General features: G+C 38.6%; 1 protein-coding gene across 5 annotated transcripts in view; it reads right to left on the reverse strand.

Moving 5' to 3' along the window:
• Window positions 1-18,456: 18,456 nt before the first annotated feature.
• GRM8 (glutamate metabotropic receptor 8) overlaps window positions 18,457-20,273 on the reverse strand; it is a 730,092-nt gene continuing 728,275 nt past the window's right edge. For all 5 annotated transcript variants that reach the window (XM_078059529.1, XM_078059532.1, XM_078059528.1 and 2 more), the window contains one exon: window positions 18,457-19,034. In XM_078059529.1, coding sequence (XP_077915655.1) covers window positions 18,985-19,034 — 50 coding nt within the window. In that variant the 3' untranslated portion in view covers window positions 18,457-18,984. The remainder of the gene's footprint in view (window positions 19,035-20,273) is intronic.

Genomic DNA, 20,273 nt, shown 5'->3' on the forward strand with positions numbered 1-20,273 from the left:
TCCTCACTCGAGGTCAAAGATGTTGTAAAATAGTCCCTTGAGACAGAGCCGGGGCCTCAACCACGTCTTCTCCCTCGAGTGTGCACCCTGGAGACATCCGTCAGAGCAGAATGGGATTCATTCAGATTCCATGAATGTGAAATGTTATAATCTGATCTGGTCTTTTTGTATCTCTCTTTGTATTCGCTCTCTTTCAAAAAGCAAAACATAAAGGACATTATAGAAAATATGGCTAACCTGTTTGAAAGAGCAATATTTAACTACTTCATCACATTAATTCATTATATATAATCACTGCTACTTGTGGACCCTGGAATCATATGTTGGGATCTGGAAAGATCCCGAACAGTCATCTGGGTTAGCCCTCTGCCTCCTAACCAATTAAACACTCCTCTACTCATTTTGCAGTAAAATCTGCTGATAAAGCGAGGCCAGCCAGTACCTGGAACTCTCTTGTGAGTTGTTAGTTTTGTCGTCATCATTCTGACTGTTTCTCTGAGGGTAACAAGACTGCGTTCTTAAAGTAGCCTATAATTCAGATTTTCTCCCAGGTTTGATTACCTTGTCTCCCAATTAGTACAATTTGGAGGAGACTTACTATGTTTGTGCCTGCCTTTACTCAGTGTTTATGTACAGAATTAGACCCTAACTTGTTGAAGTAACTGTTGTTGTATTTTGTTTATTATATCTAAAAACTGTAGCCGATTACTGTTTTGTAAATGATCGAAACATTTCAATTTTTCTCTGACATATTCCTGTTATATTGTACTCTGTATGAATGGCAAGGAACATAAATCTGACATGGTGGATGCAGGTGGATTTACAAGACGTAACTCTAAGTTAATGAGCTTGATTGGATGTGTGAGTTGGGAATTCAGTTTTATAATTTTATAACCACTCCTTATACGATTATAGACTCATTTTTCCCAAAACAGTTAATATTTACAGGGAATGCTGCCCTTCAATCTTTTCAGCAACAGAGCTGCTGATAAATAAATTCAGAAATACAACACTGCATAATGCTCTGCAATCGTCTTATTCCAGGAGCAGATCACTTAAATTGGACTGGACTGGCGGAGCTCATAAATAAGCCAAATAAGCAAAGCGGGGGGGGGGCGGGGGGGGGAGGTGCCACGGAAGCTACTGGTATTTGTTAAATGATTTTCACTTACCATTCGACTTATAAAATGAACTCCCTTACTCGGTCTCCTGTCCTACGCGCGGGGCTCGTCTGAGGGAAGGGCTGGGCAGAAACTTGGAAGATCTGCTGACCTTCCACGGCTAGTGGGCAAATGGCGGCTTTTTCCAAAGTGAATCCATGCATACAAGGGCCAGGAAAAGAGAGAGACGGTGTAGTAAGTACAATAAGCTCGAGGGAGAAGGGAATTTAAGGCTGTTATTACCCACTTACGTTTGCTTGAGTTTGCCCGTGAGCAGGGTCTTGGATTACAAAGGAAAGGAAGGAACTACGAAGAGTCGCGTAGCAAGTAGGGTGCGTGAGGAAAGAGTCAGAGTCTGCTGGGTGATGATAAGGCAGAACCCTGCAGCACAGAGAAGCGGTTCATCACCGAGGCTTCTGTGATCATAAAGCCGTGTCCCCGCAACACCTTCGGCCCAGGATGCAGGATACCTTTTCCCCTCTAATGGCCCTTCGAGCCAGGAGCCTTCGCTCTGTGCCCGAATACACGAGTTGGCCTCTGTGTGCTGCCGTGTCGCTTCCCTGCTGGGCTTAGTCTTGCTAGCGTTAGATTATCGCCAACCTCTGCCGCTGCTCTCCCTCCCGAACCTGCGGCTTCCGGACGGTGTTCTACGCCTGCGCCGTGTGGTATTGCAGCCCCTGGCCACACGCTGGTTACTGAGCGCCTGGAATGTGGCTAGTGCAACTGAGGAACTGAATTTTTTAATTTTAATTCATTTAAAATTGAATAGCCACCTGTGGCTATGGCTTGGAAATAGCATTGGCTTGGCAAATGTCACAAGTTATATTACTTTGAGCAATTTACTAGCGCGGGTTCAACTTCGCTTTTCTTTCCAGTGCAAGACTGCCGAGAGGTGCTAGCTGCCTATGAAAATCGCCGTCCTGAGTACGTAAGAGGTGCCCACCTCTAGGGGGAGCCCGAGACCTGCTCTGCAGACCGCTCACTTCCCACGGCTGAAGAACCCCGTTCGGAGTCGGACCCTTCCTACCCCGTGAAATCAAGTGTTACTCAGGGTGGAGAGTACAGATTAAAGCACTGGCCAGTGAATGTGGAGCGCAAAGATAATGGGTGTAAATATCTACAGAACTTGAATGGTAAGGAGGCAATAGATGCCTGATGCCCCAAAGGGAGAACATTTGCTGGCTAGACCTCACAATCCCCCTGAGGGCAGTCTCTCTCTTTTCTTCCTTCTCACCTCTATTCTAGGACAAGATTAAGATATTTAGAAGCCCTACACTCTTAAAGATTATGGTGTTTCATTCATGTATCGTTATAAGTGCAAACAACATTAGAGAGTAAAATAAATGTAAAGAAAATAAAAGTTTTTTTCAAAAAGGCTATTGCACTAAGCCCGATGGTGAGTCTGCCATTTAGGTTATCAGGGACTACCCCCACTGTCTCCATCCCAAGCACTTTTTTTGTCAATCCAACAGCTATCACTGTGTTTTGGGAAGACTTCCTGGTCTTTGGGGCAGGCCGCCCAAACCAATAGCCCTCTGAGGGCAGTGAATGCTTTCTCTTACTCTCCTATTCCTGATCCTCTAACTTTGGATCTGCCTCTTCCTCCATTCGGAATTAAAAAAAACAAAGACGTGGGATAGACTTTGGAGAAAGCAGGGAGGGAAGACCCAGTGGCCAGTCGTTTTCGTAGTTCCCTTAAGTCAATGGTTCTTAAACTTGAGCAGCACAGCAGAATCACCTGGAGGGCTTGTTAAACTACAGAAGGAATGGCCCCATTCTAGAATGTGAGACTTGATAGGTTTGGGTGGGGGTCTGAGAATTTGCATTTCTAATAGGTTTCCAGATGATTCTTATGATGCTAGTCCGAGGGTACTTTGAGAACAGTTGCTTCAGGTCTTGCTTTGGAATTTAGGGTCCAAAGTCCAGCTGGTAAACATAAGTTGTCTTGGCTCCTTTGCCAGCTCTGTAGTTCTGTAGTGTGTGGGGTGTGTGTGTGTGTGTGTGTGTGTGTGTGTGTTCCCAGGGAACTCTTATTGGAGCAGTTGTGGCTGGGGCAAGAGCCAGCATTTCTGAGTCTCCTAACCAAATGCAGCCTTTAAAATAATCTTTGAATAGCCTTTAAAATGATCCCAAACCCTGAGAACAGGACCCAAATATTGCTTCTATTTTTTATTCTCTCTTCTGTGTTGCCATTTTTTATAAACTCTACTCTCCCTTGGTGATCCTATGACTCTTCATTTCCTGAGCCATATTTTAGACTCAGGAATACTGGCTAAGACAGAAGCAAGTCAACCACTCCTGTTTTACTGTGCCCGGAAGAGATGAGAAAACAGAACCGTCCCCCATGACATCGCCATTTTTTCCACACCTATGGGAGAGGTAGAGCCTGAAATGGTGGTTGCTGGGCCAATGATAGGTCTACACAACCAAACTTCCTTCCATGGCATGGAGGAGTTGAGGTTGAATTGGAGGTCTTAAGAGGTTGTGGAGAAAGATACGAGGTTGCCTAAGACGGTTTTCTTTTTTTTTTTAAAGATTTATTTATTTATTTGAGAGAGCGAGAATGAGAGAGAGAGAGAGTACACGAGAGGGGATAGGGTTAGAGGGAGAAGCAGGCTCCTCGCCGAGCAGGGAGCCCGATGCGGGACTCGATCCAGGGACTCCAGGATCATGACCTGAGCTGAAGGCAGTCGCTTAACCAACTGAGCCACCCAGGCGCCCTTAAGACGGTTTTCTAAACAGAGAAAGAATTAACTTTGAGAACTTGGTGATCAGTGGCTCCAGTAGAGCTCATTGGAAAGTGGGCTGCTCATCAGTCCCCTGTGGGGCTTTCTCAAAACACAGCAGCCTGAGCCTCACTTCTAGACGGTCTGATTCAGTGGGTCTCTTTTCATAAATGAGGGACCTGAGATTTATTTAATATCACACATACTGGCATAGTTGAGTTTGCAATGCAGTTGCCTCGCATAACCTGTGTTGTTTCTCATTGGCTGCTTCTATTTCACTTAGGTGACATTCATGATCCACCCCCCCCACACACACACACACCCTCAGAAGAGAAAATTCCACCTTCATGCTCTCACTTCAACATGACAGCATTGCTGGTGGCTTACACTGCAAGGGAAAAAGAATGTTAGCTTTCTGACCCTACCACACATTCAAAAGCTGTAGGGCCGGGAAGAGTGTATTATGCTTACCTCTTCTGTGAGAGCACTTTTGTAAATAGTCCACATATCTCAGGGCTTCAAACACATACTTTATAAAAGTCCAGATGTTCACAGACACTCTGCAATCAATTTTAACCTTGGATAATTGCACTCTTCCTATCCAAGGGCGGTTTCAACAGGATGTGATATATTTTGGGTTTGGTTGCTATAAGTACCAAGAGCTCAAGAAGTGCTGTTATAATAACCCACTTTATCCCAGCTAGTGGCTGATCTCCAAGGAGCTCAAAACGTTTTATTAGTTTCTTATTAGTTATCAAAATTGAGGTCTTCTGAAGGAAATAGAAAGTCTTATTACTTCCATTTTACAGATAAAGCAGTCAAGGCCCAAAGGCTAAATGATTGTTTTGTGGTCTCACAGAATCCGGAGCCTTTGTGTTTCTGGGGTCAGGGGTCTAAGATCTAGAAATAAAAACAAAAGCAAAATTCTGCTATATGAAATATATGTCTTGTCATCTCCCATCCTGAAAGAGAATGGAACTTTCTTTCTGGCAAATCATAACCTATACTTGACTCATGGAATAACAAAACATTTTTCTTTCTCCCTCATTTTATGCTGTTTTTTTTTTAAGTAGATATAAGCATGAGATATTAAATATCAACTTATAAGAACTTTAACTTATATTTTTCTTTTGTATAAATAATCAGCTCTATTCAGAAAAATCTCCCCAGATTTGGAACTTTGTAAAGGCATAGATGGTACTTAAAAATTCTGCTATGCGATGCATTTCATCTTTATGCTGTGCTCTCTTTATGACAAGTGTGGTTGTATACAAATACTAATAGTCTGTAGGAGGAAGAAGAAACTGTAGGTTAGGTACCTCCTATTTGTATCCAGAGTTCCTTATGCTCGCTTCTAATATAATGCCCACCCCACCACTCTGGAGTTAACTACTCACTTGTCTGAGTCGCTGGAAGGCAGAAGCTGTTCGCTTTATCATTGTACCCCAAATACACAGAAGAGAGCCTTGTTCTTACTGGGCATGTGTGCCTGACTTATTCCATTTGCCTCTAATTTATTCCATTTGCCTCTCTAGAAACACTTTCTAACTATATACACTCTGTTCCGTGGCTTGTAGACTAACCCACATGGAAGCTATTGAGAAGCTCCCTTGGGTTCAGCCAGTAGGCGGCATCCACAGGTGATTTAGGGCAGAAGAAGAGTGGAATTAGGGTAGGGCTTCTTCTAGCTCCCTCTTTCCTGGGTTGCCATGGATCAGTGCTACCCATCTACTAAAAGTCACATGACAGCATTCAAAAACATTTCATCACGCTTTGTTCAGAAATGGCAGATGGACTTAAAAATAATGAAAAGAGAAGAAAACAAAACAAAACAAAAGATAGCAAATCATTTGAAGGTGACCCTTTCCAGAAATCTGAAACTTACACTAGGCTGAGTGTCAGAAAACTACTTAAGGTAACTGATATGGTTTGCTGTTAAAATACAAACCAATGAGACCTTCTGATAAGTTCTAATGTACTCATATTTGCATTTTTACAGTGTTTATTTTTATTTATTGGTGAATGACGCACATGCACACCTGAAGGGGACCCACTTCAGGTTGATATATGATTAGTTGTTTAGTTGTTCTTCAGAAACACCTACCAATCTTGCGTACTCACCATACCGGTCTCTGTGGTCAGAATCACTTGTTAGAAAAGAGGGGACTTCTCTGATGTCTCAGATTATTTGGTTCCAGATTATTTAGAGTTGACAAATTTTAATCCTTGTTTTATCTTACTCGATGTCACATCGATAACTGCTTGAAGAATCTCAAAAGGCACACCCAAATCAGAGATTTTTAGAGCTGAAATATTTCTCCTCTTTGAAACCTCATAGGATTTTTGAGCATGTCCTCTAACACCCATCAGCGTTGAGAACATAGATGTCTTTCTTCCTCTGTGTTCTTTGTAGCCTTTGGCAGGGTGATTGGCACTTTATATTCAGCTTGTAATTGCTGGAATAATCTAAGGAGTCATCTAGTCACACTTTATGTTATAAAACAAGAAACTTCTGGACATAATTTCTTAGGGATGGTCATTTAGCTTCCATCTGCAATTTTGTTACATGCAGTAAGGCAGTTTAAATCTGCCTTGGTAACTTAACCAGATTCACTCCTTTTTCTAAGGACAGTCTGTGTATATGAGGTCAGTCTTCCTGCTTTTTACTTACAAGTCTACTCTTCTAACTTAACACACTTGGTTATTTTTTTTTCTTTTTTCAAAATTCCCTACAGTATAATGATTTCAATTCATGTTCATCTGATTATACTTGTATGTCACAATCTCTCTATATGGCCCCAAATATAAACCTATAGATTTGTATATTTGTATACCTTTAATATAGGATGTGAAATTCTTCCTCTCATATTCTGAACATCATGCTTATTTTAATGCTGAATGAGATTCTATTGCCTCCAAAGAGTGAGTTATGCATTATAATCACCCAAATGAAAAAGTAACCGTTAGTGTTTTTGAGAAAAGAAAGACAGGGGAATGCCAAACCACACACCATTACCCAACTGTTCAACTGCAAAAGAGGTCCCTCCTCAAGAGGGTTTACTGAGGTCTGAATTCTCAATAGAGAGAGTTTCTGTTGTCTAAATAACTTTTATCCTGTGTCACAGAGAGGCAAGGTGCTGGAAAAAACACAGCAGGAGTACATATGGGTTTTTTTATTTGTGCAAAAATGCATTCCATATATAATTGAAAAAAAAGTTTGGTAACATGAGGCAATAATGTGGACAAAGAAGAGAGATGATATATTAAACCTAGATTTGCACACAGGTCAACATTTTGAGAATTTTTATCTTTTTAAATTTATTTTTAAAATTTTTTTAAGATTTTTTTTTTTTTTAATTTATATGTTTGACAGAGAGAGAGATAGCAAGAACAGGAACACAAGCAGGGGGAGTGGGAGAGGGAGAAGCAGACTTCCCGCTAAGCAGGGAGCCCGATGCGGGGCTCAATCCCAGGACCCTGGGATCATGACCTGAGCTGAAGGCAGATGCTTAACAACTGAGCCACCCAGGTGCCCCTACATTTTTAGAATTCTTAGAGAATAATTTGTTATTCCCATAAAGTGGACTCACTATATATCACTGTTATAGCCAATAGTTAGAATTGAACAGATTTGGCATGCCATATTTACTCCCTAGGAACCCACAACATGATAAACTATATTTAATTTTTACTCCTTGTTTGGGATACAAGACCAACCTATTGGTGGGAGGATGACCCCTATTATTCATGTGAGTGTTTAAATGTAATTCTACTGATTGGGAGTGGGAGGGGGTGTAGAGTAAGGTTAGGTGAAAAGTCTTCTCTAACTTGCCAGACTGAGAAGTAGATGTTCCTAGAATTTATTAAATAGAAAAAAGTAAATCACTACTGTATGGTAAAGACTTTTCATTTAGATCAAGGAAAAAGCTAAGATAGAGTCTTCATATCATATAGGAACTATAAATGGTTATGGCCATTAAAAAAGTCTACTATAATTTCAGTCAGTTAAAACTTTTGTACACTTATAAGTGATCATAGTGTAGTACAAAGAACTTACAGAAGTTGGGCTAAAAAATAGTAAAATTTGACAATGAAAACTATACTTAAAATGCATTTTGTATCATGGACCATTTATAGGATAGAGTTCCTCCAACTCATCCAGTCCAGTGGTTCTCAAACTTATCGAGCACCAGACGCTCAGAGGTATGCATTAAAAATGCAGATTCTCAAGCCCCATGCCCTGAAATTCTTAATCTACATTTTAAACCACCTCCCTGTTGACCCTGATGCAGTGGTGTTCTGCCCACTCTTGGAGAAACACCCGATTAAAGCCATCCATAAAATGTTTTCATTTTAATGGGTTTCTGAAATATCGGTGCCCTACTTTCCCCTCGAAGGAAACTTCTGGAGCCAGTGGGTACTAATCAAAGAAGAGAGGTGAGGCAGATTTATGGATTTTTAAAAACTTTTATTGTGAGCTAATTTTAGACTTACAGATTTATTGATTTTAAAAGGCCTAGTTCTGAAATAGTCCTTTGATGGTGCTTAGCATGGTGAAATGATAAGGTATGTGTGTGGTGGAAACATGGGAATGGAGCTCCTTGCTGCTTCTTGCCTATACTGTAAAATGACACACCCGCGTATAGTTATATAGGTTTTATATATTTTCATTTAGAAAATCCTCACCATTTACTGATATACAGTGTATACTCTTCTTTTACTCGTATTTTTATGCTTCAGTATATGATGCCAGCCAGCTTCATCAGTCAAAGAACTATATTGTACTCCAACTATACCATATATTTTTTTAAAGATTTTATTTATTTATTTGAGAGAGAGACAGGTAGTGACAGAGATAGCAAGAGAGAGCACAAGCGGGGAGGAGAGGGAGAGGCAGACTCCCACCGAGCAGGGAGCCTGACAAGGGGCTCGATCCCAGGACACTGGGATCATGACCTGAGCCGAAGGCAGACGCTTAACCGACTAAGCCACCCAAGCGCCCCAAACTATACCATACTTAAATCCAGCCTTAAACATCATACAATTTTAGAACATACTGTGAATATTTACTGCTAAATTTTTCATTAAATTGTATGTGTAATCTCTGCAATAATAAATGGATTTTATCCAGCCATTAAAAGTTCAAGAAAAAATTTTTTTCAGCATGTAGGAATGCTAGTGACCTGTGCACAGCCTCTCAACAAAATACTTCCACTAAATATTTCAGTTCCACGCTAGGGTTGAATTTTGTCATTCTTGCATGTTCCGAGTGATTTTAAATATTTATTTAGCTTAATTCAGCATGAGTCATTTCCTCCCGGATTTTAATGCTAACCTCAGAACATATAATGATTGAAAGAAGGCATCATTCTTATGTATTAATGGTGAAAATTAAGTTAAAATATATTGTAACACACTTGTGAATTTCTAAAGCTTACAGCAATAAGGAATATACTAAGAAGACATTTTCTCTTTATTATTCATATTAAATATGCCACTTTTATATTCTGTAGGCAGAATGAGACCCATAAATATGGTAATTATATTTGACTATTATGCACTCAATATACTTAGAAATTAAATATGTTGAAGCAGCCAGATTCTTTTCTTATTGGTTACTAGTAAAAAAAAAAAAAAAGCCTCCTCAATGGGGGACAGCTGTTGCTGTTAGTTAAAAATCCCTACTGTGTAAATTGGTATTTAGGTACACTCCGAAAAGTGAGGTTTTTGCGACAATAGGCTGTTATAGCTTCTTCATAATGGTTAAGGCCTATCACATAAACCCTTCGGTGTTCTGGTTCACTGGCCTACTCCATAGAGCCATTACGGACTATTGTGCTCGTCCAGCAGCCCCAGGGATCCAGTAAAGATCTATTTCACATCGCAGATCCCTGCTGATAGAAGACACATGTTCTCAAAACCCAGCTACAATGCATAAATAGGTATAATGGTTTTTGAATTTGAAACTTTCATTTTACATAACTCAAACCGGTCTAGTTTTTGCTTCTGAAAAATCTTCATACGTGTTGGAGAGAGGGAAAGTAGTGTGAGGGGATAGGTGGGGGAGGACCGGATGGACTCAGACTGTTACAACTTGAAAACACCTAGAAAACCTCTTCACCAAATTGATGACTGAATCCAGTACAGCACTGGAAAAGGTGATTGTCAGCAGAGAATGCAAAAACCCTCCCTTTGGACCTGGAAGATCTGGACCAGCCAGAAGGAAGCAGCAAGGTCTTTGTCTTTTTGCTTTGTTATGAGTTTCCACTCAAAAAGACTTCAAGAATCTAGACACCTTCTGCTAACAAGGCTAAGGTTGTGGGCCCAGGACATAGCTATTAGGTAACAACTGTGTTGAAGACAGAATGATGAGAGCCGGCTGGGTGTGGTCCAAGAGAGGAGGTATTAAATCCCATCGTGGATTGTAAGGTTTTATTCTTGGCTCAATTACTGGTGGATGATTTGACACTGAACTTTTAACAATCATCAGCCTGATCTTTCTAGCTGGAAGACATGATAATGTCTATATCCTATGAAGGAGATCACGCAGCAGTTACCTACGAAACTACGTCTGCAAGAAGGAAACAATCGCAGCTTGCCATCCTGAGGATATAATAAGAACACATTTGCAAATGATTTGAATGGACTTCTGAATAAGAGTACTTTAAATATAGCAAACTGTAAAACTAGGTTGACATCTGAACTTAACCCTAAGTCGTAAATAAGTCCCTCAAGTAGTCTTGTCATTTCTTTTTTCTGATTTCTTTCATAATGTTTGAAAATTTTTAAATGAGATCAATCATGAACCATGAGGAAAGAGGCTTACAATCCATAGCTGGTCTTGTGATGTGCGTGGATAACTTTAGAAACTGCACATTAGAAGCAACTCAATAAAAATGAGAAGTAATCAAATAAAAAATGTTAGCATTAACTTGAGTTTATCCAAAGAATATCCCTCCCTCTAAATATATTTCCCAAAGCTAAGAAGGTTGAGTAGCTCTCCTAGAACAGGTGGTCATGCACAGCATATTGATATCAGAAATCAAATCGGAGGACTGCAGGAACTTCTTTCATAGACTTGGGCCTGATTATCCCAGCTGCTCCCTACAGTGTTGTGTCCTCTCAGCTGTCTCTGTCTGATACCGCAGCTCCGTGCAAGCTCCGCACCTCTGTGCTCTTTAATCTCCAGCAAGTGAGCTAATAAGCCTTTGTCTCCATTTCGTCATCTTTAAACGGGAGTAATAATAATAGCCATCCCACAAGGCTGTTGCAGGATTTACTCCAATATAGCACTTAGCAAGCTGTCAGACATAAAATAGGAGCCTCATAATCTTACCTAGTATAGTAACAATGATTATAATTATTGTAACTGTCATTATGAGGCATCTTACCATCCCTCCCAGCTAGTAAGGTTTTGCATCTCTACACAAGAATATATGACTTTTCACAATGTTCTCATTGAAAGAATGGATGAATGAATGAATGAAATAATGAGTGAAAATAGAAGGCAAGCCCTGAGAGAGAGGGAGTTTGTATACCATAAGACAACATGACTAAGGTAGTCTCCTGCAGCCCTTCCTGTTCATGATTTCAGCCACTCTCCCCTGATTTCCTTCCTCTATGCTCCAGACAGTTATGTTTCTCGAGAAGGCGGTTGACCTTCCTGGACGAAGAAAGAGTCTTGATTGGGATCAAAGATTGGGTGTAATGGATAATTTTCCTGTGGTAGATTCTGAGGAGCAACATTCACTTTTAAATACCCAGAAGCCAAGAAAATAGAAAGGGGTTTTGAAGCTGACCCAAAGGCTTATAGTCCATTCCTTGGGGAAAACAACACAATATCAAAACCAACTACAACACTAATCAAACAAATTTGAAAATAACCACAAAAGACCTGGGATATAAAAGTGCTATAGAGAGAAGCTAGGAAGAAGAAAAGACTCAGCTCTGGATTTAGTCTGGGAGAGGGAGTTGAGAGAAGAGAGGTTGGTGACGTCAGGAGAGGATCTGAGACCCTGCTGAAAACATCTCGGAGGGGAAAAAAACGCTCATTCTCATAGTAGTTCTTGTCTTCACATTTATCCCAGGATTTCTAGAGTTGTTCTAATTAATGACCCATGCATCTTTAAAAATGCAAATTGAGGAGTCTGAGTGGGAAGAGCTATTGGACATGATATTTCCCTCAACTCATTCTTCTCAGTCTCCCCCATCTCAGTAAATAGCAGCACCACCCTTCCAGTTACTCAGGTCAGAAGCCCTGGATTGACCTTTCTCCCTGGGTGCACGTCTAAACCACCAGCAAACTCATAAGCTCTCTGTCAAAATCTACATAGAGTTTAAGCACTGTTCACCACCTCTACTACTCTGCTCCACCCAATCCATGAGCATCTCTATTCTGGATCATCCAAGAGTCTTCTAACTGATGTCTATGCTTCTGCCATTGACTCGATTAAAATTAGGACCCATTATGTCGCTCCTTTGCTTAAAACTCCCTTACGTTCTCCTTTCACTCAGCGTAAAAGTTACAGTTTCTTCAGTGACCTACAAGGCCCCCGAAAGATGCAGTGCACCCCACCCTACATCCTTCACCTTGCCCTGGTCTAGACATGCTCCTGCCTCAGGATCTACCTCCTTGTTCCCTCTGCCCAGAATTCTCTTCCCCAGGACACGGCATACATCCATCCCTCCCTTTCTTCAGGCCTTTCATCGATGTCACCGTCCCTAGCCACTTGCCCTAAATTTCAACCCCACACTCTACAAAGGCTACTTTCTGACCTATTTCCTATCCACTTTCTTGGATTTAATTGGCTTTTCAACATTTATTACTTTCTAACTCATCCTATATGTATATATTTACCTTATATTTATATTGTTTACTACTTACCTCTCCCACAGAAATATAAATGCCATAAGGGTCAGAGTTCGGGTATTTTTGTTTTGTTTTTTGTTTTGGGGGGGATTTTTTTGGTTCACTGTTCTGTTCTCAGCCCCTACAACATCTACTACATAGCAGGTCCTCCATAAATAGTTTCTAAATAAAATGAATGACTAAATGATCTTAATTATATGGTTATTCCTTAAAATCCAGCTGCAGTAGCTTCCCTAGGGACCATCAATATGCCTCTTTGATATCGGTGTGTTTGGGGGGGGTGGGAAAAACTTCGACATAGAAAAGTAATTTGGGATTGAGGCATTGGAGCACAGCAAAATATCAGTGAGTCCAAAAATGGAAAGTGAGAAAAGTGGATCTCTGAGTACCTAGAATGTATACTGAGGATATTGTTCAGCTAGTGACATTTTCAAGAGGTATAAAGAAGTTCAAGAACATTATGAGGAAAAAAATCCTGAAAAAGAGAAAAGTCCATAAACCACATTTCATCTAGTTCATAATTTTGCCTCCTACAGCCTGCCTCTTCTTCCTTCTTCCAGGAAATGAGTAAAGATCCATCAAAGGGACCACTGAGCTCTGATGCTTTTAGTATCGCTCTCAGAAAATGGGTTCCATATGGAGAGAGTCCTATGGCCTTAAACCCACCATTAACCTGCCCTGCAGAGCCTAGAGTGCCAGAGAGAAGTGAGCCATAGACTGGGGTTCTTACATTCTAGGCTATTTTTGGAAAAGCAGAGCTCTGCTCATCACACCTGTCCCCTCTGCACTCCCACCCTTTGACTGAGAAGACTTCATTCTTGCTTCTCCTGACTGGAAGATGCACATGGATCCTCAAAGAGGCTTTGTTGGGATAGGCCAGGCTTATTAGCCAATAACAGATAGGAGGTAGGCATGGAGATATGGTCGATTATCCTTGATTTGTCGTCTTCAGAAATACTCTTGCAAAGCCCATTTCCTCTTTTAGGGTTATATACTACAGAAAGGGAGAGAAAATATGGACTAGAGATGACAGTGCCTGGGGGCAAAAGGAAGAAGCCACAGTCACAGATGACTTGGGGAACTGTCAGAGAGGGAACTGTGAGCTGAAGGCAGTCACACATTTATTCACATTTATCCTCCATATCATTTTATTCAATCCAGCCTCTGAATTACTCTCTCCAGACAGAGTAAAGAGTAGCAATAGGAAAGAATAATTAAAACACAGCCTCATCCTGGAGCCCTTCCATTACTATTAATTTTATTATTATACAATTTAAGGGGTCTGTGTGTGTGTGTGTGTGTGTGTGTGATCTTTATAATTCAAATACTGCTAATGCTTGAAATGAGGGGAAGTAAAACAATGAAATACCACTCATCAGAAAAATAATCCAAAACTTGGAAATAGGCAAAGGATATTCATTCTTTCAGTGCAGCACTGAATTTCTATCAGTGTGGTTCCTTCATACCTCTGAGGTACAGGTGTTCATTTGTTGATTTTTGTTGTGTAAATTCAAATAGCATCTGTCCAGTGAAATAGAAAACCTAAATGTTTATAGTTTATTGCACTATAAGACACTAAACTAGTTTTATATCTAGCCTTCTGACTTATCCATATATATGTGTGTGTGTGTGTGTGTGTGTGTGTATCCATATGAATATATAGGTCCATATGGAGATATATATATCCATATGGACCTATATCCTTGATTTGTCACCTTCAGAAATACTCTTGCAAAGCCCATTTATATATATATATAAATATTTATAAAAGTTATATAAATATATATATATAACTAGCTTCTCAAATGCTCTTTGGACTAATTTTAACATCTTACTGGTTCCCTCATTAGTTAAGGAGTCAAATAAATCCTTGACTTTTTTGTCTTACCTCTGTATGAGAGTTATATTTTTAACTTTTGAAATTATACTTTAATACTCTAAGACTCTTCATCAGCTCTCAAATGCCATTCTATGTTCTAGTGAACTTACCTAATGGGACTTAGTTTATTGGTAAATAAGTTTACACTTACTTCAAAAACTGAAATATTACATTTGTCATTTGTCTTTCCTGTTTTTTTATAACCACATCACCCCTGTCTCCCATCCAAGCCATAACATAGTCAATTCCTGTTTTTTCATAGGTCCCACTCTATACTTGGCCATAATGACTCTGTAACAAGTTATTTGTCAAAGCTAGCTCGCCTAAGCTACTTAAACAGTAGGCAAGTAGAAAAAAACATTCTATAGCTCAGTTTTTTTCTCTGTCCTTATCACTCAGGAAGCAGATATGTAAATCAAAATCTGATACAAGAGCTCAACAAAGAGAAAAATATTCTGAATGTCCTATTGAGGCGTTAAATTAAATGCAAAATAATGGCAACCAAAGGTAGTACCGTCATTAAAGGTTATGCTGCAAAAAGTTTTAAAGAGGAAAGAACTGAAATAGAATAGTCACAGAAAATACATTTTTAAAACAATTATTGTTCCGCTTTTGCTACTGGGCCTTTAATGTGACACTTTCCAACAGTGACAGTCAGCAAGTTTCTGAACATTCGCAGACACAACTTCTTCTTAAGGAAATCTTTTCTTCTAGTTATGGTCAAGTTTTTCTTCATTATTCACATCTTCATTAAAGGGAAACCGTAATAAAAGCAAAAGAAACATTTCTAAAGATGATTGTATATGATTAGCATATTCTACAATTTGGTATTATTTCTTGCTCATCCTTTCATGCAACTTCATTGTTATTTTTAGCAATTTTATTCCAGAAGATGGATGAAAATACCGACATTAAAGGAAATTAAATAAATGAAATGAGAAAAATTGGTAGGTTTGCATAATAGAGTGTGAGAATGCTGTTTCTCCCACTTGCTGACTGAATAAATATCAGTGTTGGTTAATATAATTTTGAAAACTGCTAGTATTCTTTCTGCATTATCATCAGTAAATAATAGAGAATATAGAGTTAAAAGGGGAAGAAAATATAAACGATACCAACTTTTCTTCCTAGTGAGATTTTGAAAAAGTAAAACCCTGTTCATCTGAAATGCCAATTATTTTTGGTATAAAATTCTTAAGAACTCCAAAAATTAAGTTAGCTATTCAGTTCCAATTCATGTTCATAATGGTCTCCTTCAGGTTTAAATTTATGAGTAGTTGTTCTTGTGAAGAAAATTAGTTTGTGACAGATCAACCATCATTGATTTAGACACCTTTAAATATTAACTAGTGTAAGCTATTTTTTTTTTTTAATTGAGGTCCGATTTGGCCCAAGGTCACACTAATATATTGCTCAGTGTCTACTAGTGATATTTGCTGAATATTACCTGGAGCTACATTTTTAGCATTTCCTCTGGCACGGTGAGATTAGATGCGACGTTTCTTGGCCAGAATAAAACACAAGGTCAATTCTGAAGAATATAATACTATATTTTTTTCCATGCAACTTTGCATTTGCTTATCTATAGTACACAGGCAGTTCATTTTAAAGCATAGGACTTATGAACCACTACTAGCACATGCTAAATCCTTCTCCTTACAGCATACCTCCCTACATTGTCCCAGCCTATATGACTACCTCCTGAGCCCTCAGCAAAATCCCTGAGAAAAAAATAAACACAGCAGAGGTCAGCATTCTCCAGCTCCGACTGTGATAGGTTGTGGTGTGGGAGTTATCTTCCCACTGCCTGGGACAGGTGATCATTTTCATCAAGAAGAAAGTCGTCCCCCCCCCCCCCGCCCCCCGCCCGCCGAGAGAGTGTTAGAAAGGATGATTGGGATAGGCAAATCTACAAGAACTGTTATTCAACTCTGTTATGAGCTAAGTAAGATTTTGTGGAACACCAAACAAGTATCAATTATTTATAAAAGTACTTAGGAAAAAAACCGACCCATTGGTAAGTTTGTAATAGGAAGAACAATATTGAAATGTCATGAATTATGTTTATTTTTCTTCCTAAAGCCTTTAAAAAAGAATAATAACCCACCTTTGGCTTGAGAGCCGGCTCCGCTCTCATAATCACCCAGTAGCATCCACTTACCCTGATTAGAGTAAATTAGTAAATGGAAACATACTTGAATTTTGCTCTTCGAATGAAATGCAAGGCTTGTTTAAAATTCAAGCATTTTTCTCAACCAAACATACGGATATTTACTAATTAAAATTAAGTAAAAAAATTTTAAAAGCCATTAATAATCTCCAATACAAAGAAAACTGTCAACTTAAAAAATTATAATTACTTTTCTTGGTATGGCTATTGATTCTCAGATACGGGGCACAATAAAATATTACTAAATGTGCAGCTAGGAGTTTATTTTGTGTTTTTTTTTTTTTTTAAGTTTTATTTATTTATCTGAGAGAGAGAATAAGAGAGAGAGAGCATGAGAGGGGGAGGGCCAGAGGGAGAAGCAGACTCCCCGCTGAGCAGGGAGCCCGATGCGGGACTCGATCCCGGGACTCCAGGATCACGACCTGAGCCGAAGGCAGTCGCTTAACCAACTGAGCCACCCAGGCGCCCCAGGAGTTTATTTTGTTTTAAACTATGTTTTATCTAGAAAGGCACACCTAGAGGTGGGTTTAGAATCCTGATTACGGGATTGTATTTATCAGTAACTCAGATTATCTGAAATTTTGAAAATAATGCCCTCCCTCCTTCATTTAAATATTGTCCAATACTATTAGGAGAAACTCAACAAAAGGCCAATAAGTACACATTTCCTTCTGTATGTAGCTTTCTGTCTCTGTAGGTATCTAGGAAATGTTACTACATGGTGAAGGAGCTTGAGCTGTACTCCTTCAACTCTATTAAATAAGGTGACTGTCAATATCTGAGTTGAAGCTACAGAGCATAGATAGTTCTTCATATCTATAAGGAGTGCAATGAGCCATCCAAGCTAACTCATCATTACTAACAAAATGATTGTAGAGACCCATTGACTTGATGGATGTCTGGGATTGTATAGAATTGAGGAGCCCCTGATGGAAATGGTAACAGATTTGAAAGCCTTTAATGGGCTCCTTTTATCCATCCTAGCATGGTTTATTAGCATGACATAGGCTTCCTGTTTTCTCTCTTTAATGATACTGTGCTATGAACCAACGAATGTTTTCATTTGGAAAATAAGAAAGCATTGACATGTTATCTGAACTGTGGTTTCTTTAGTGATGCCAAGGGAATAAATATGCTAATTCTGGGCTTTGAGGAATGTACTGGGTAAGGCCCATTACTCCACTGATTTCAATGGATACCAGGCCCAGGTGAGAAAAGGTTAATAGCACATACCGTGAAATATGTCACTGTGCAAAAGTTTTGACTTAGCTCATGGAGAATTGCAGTGACCCTTCCATATACTTCTGACGGTGATTTTCATATTACATTCTCCATAGTAAAATTTAACTCATCATTTGTTAATTAGAATACTTGAAGCATTTACCTCAAGCTATTGCTTGATTCTTCATAAAAAAAGCAATTACTATGAAAAGTTACCACGTCAATTTTGAAATAGTCACAGAATCTTACAGAAATAATGCTTTTTCATAGAGGAATAAAAGACAGTCTTCTTCATACACACATGAATGTACAAAGACACAATGCTTGAGGAAATCATATTACCGTGGGCTTTTACATCAGGAGTTAACAGCAGAAGTGCCAACTGGAAAGAGTGTTCCTTGACTTTAAAACTGGAACGAGAAACAACTCTCAACATTTGCAAAACATTCCTTTATTATTAGAAATAAATTATTTGTATAAAAAATTGCATGCGTCAACCATTGCATTTATTTTTAGCACAACCCAGGGCTTCAATCCGGTCAGCCATTACAAGAAACAGATTCATTGTCTTATACAAGTTGAACAAGGTGGGACAGGAATGGGAGTTCTCACAATCACAGAAAAATACTTACAAGAATAACATCAGACATGGTTTATTTCAACAGCATTTTTTTTTTCACAAGCTAACATTAGTTTTCCTTTTGTGATTTTTTTTTTAACTGCTTATGAGTAAGCAATACTTTAGCTTGACACTCATTGGTTGTACTGTATAAAATGGGTTTTTTTTTCACTCTGTTATTGATATTTTGGCTCATGGCTACTTTGTGTTCCTTACAAGATTGACTATTGATTTGATTGACTGTAGTCTACAGAGATCTCCAGGAGTGAGTTTTGGCGGTGTCATGTTTATTGTTTAAGATCACATACCAGATTTCTTCATATTGTACCATTTCCCTGTTTCAGATTGAATGATTGCTGTAGCTGATATATGTTGTCTTAGTAGAGGAAGCTGTTAAGACAAATTAAAACAAATTAATAGCACATCAAAATAAATTATTTTGCTAAAATGATTTTAAAATTCAAATCCTATAATCACTATTTTTATGATGTTCCATTTTTACAACATGTTACTTATTTTTTAAACCATGTAGTAGGAATTCAGAGATTACAGGAATAATAATGCACCAACAGTTTTAATCTGTAAAACCACTAGTCTTGTCTATAGTATTTAGCAGAAACCAAAAATGGAAAAGGTCTAATTATAATAAATTTAGGTGAAATTCAATTTAAGTGTGTGTTTTGACTAACAAAGATACACAATATGAAAAATGAAAGAACACATAGAATATCTATCCTGCAAAAGACAAAAAATATTTTTTTACAACCTAAGTTAAAGACCTCAATTCTTTGAGTCTGATTTGATAACCCAAAACAGGTAAGTAATTATAACTAGTTGTGCTTTGAGAATGAATATTTTCCACTTAAAAACAAATAACATTTTTATTTATTATTATTCTTTATTTTTTTAGAGAGTGGGGGAGAGAGAGAGAGAGAAGAAAGAGAGGGGCGGAGGGAGAGGGAGAGAGAGAGAGAGAATCTTAAGCAGACTCCACACCCAGTGCAGAGCGTGATGCGGGGCTCGGTCTCATGACCCTGAGATCATGACCTGAGCCGAAATTAAGAGTTGGACCCTTAACCGACTGAGCCACCCATGCACCCCTTAAAAACAAATAATACTTTTACACTGTAGAAGTGAACATAGTAAAATATGAAGTATATAGAATATTTGTAAATATGTATATTGCCAATACATATTTATGCTCTGGTTTCAATCAAAGGATACAAATGAAGATGTTTAAAAACAAAGACTCAAAGAAGGAAATATATATTTAATTGTTCTGGTACCAACTCACTATAAAGTAAAACTTATTATTGTAAGATTATTAGAAAGATATGAATAACAAAGTATTCTAAGTCAAATTTATACTCATGCTTGAATTTTCCAAGAATGTACACTTAAATCCAAATAATTCCTTTGGTTTTTCTGAAAGATGTGATGGAATAAATCTCTGTTCTAAAATTCAAATGTGATGTCCTATTTTTAGGCGGAATTCCGGAATGCATAATCGTAAGAAAAAATATGAAAAAGTGCTAAACATGTATGTATTTCACTACATAAACCCAATTCATAATGAAACAGATTTTTAGGTAATTATTTAGTTTTTGAATATTAAATACGCAAATTATA

Source organism: Halichoerus grypus, chromosome 12, assembly GCF_964656455.1.
Source record: "Halichoerus grypus chromosome 12, mHalGry1.hap1.1, whole genome shotgun sequence".
In the NCBI taxonomy this organism is placed as follows: Eukaryota; Metazoa; Chordata; class Mammalia; order Carnivora; family Phocidae; genus Halichoerus; species Halichoerus grypus.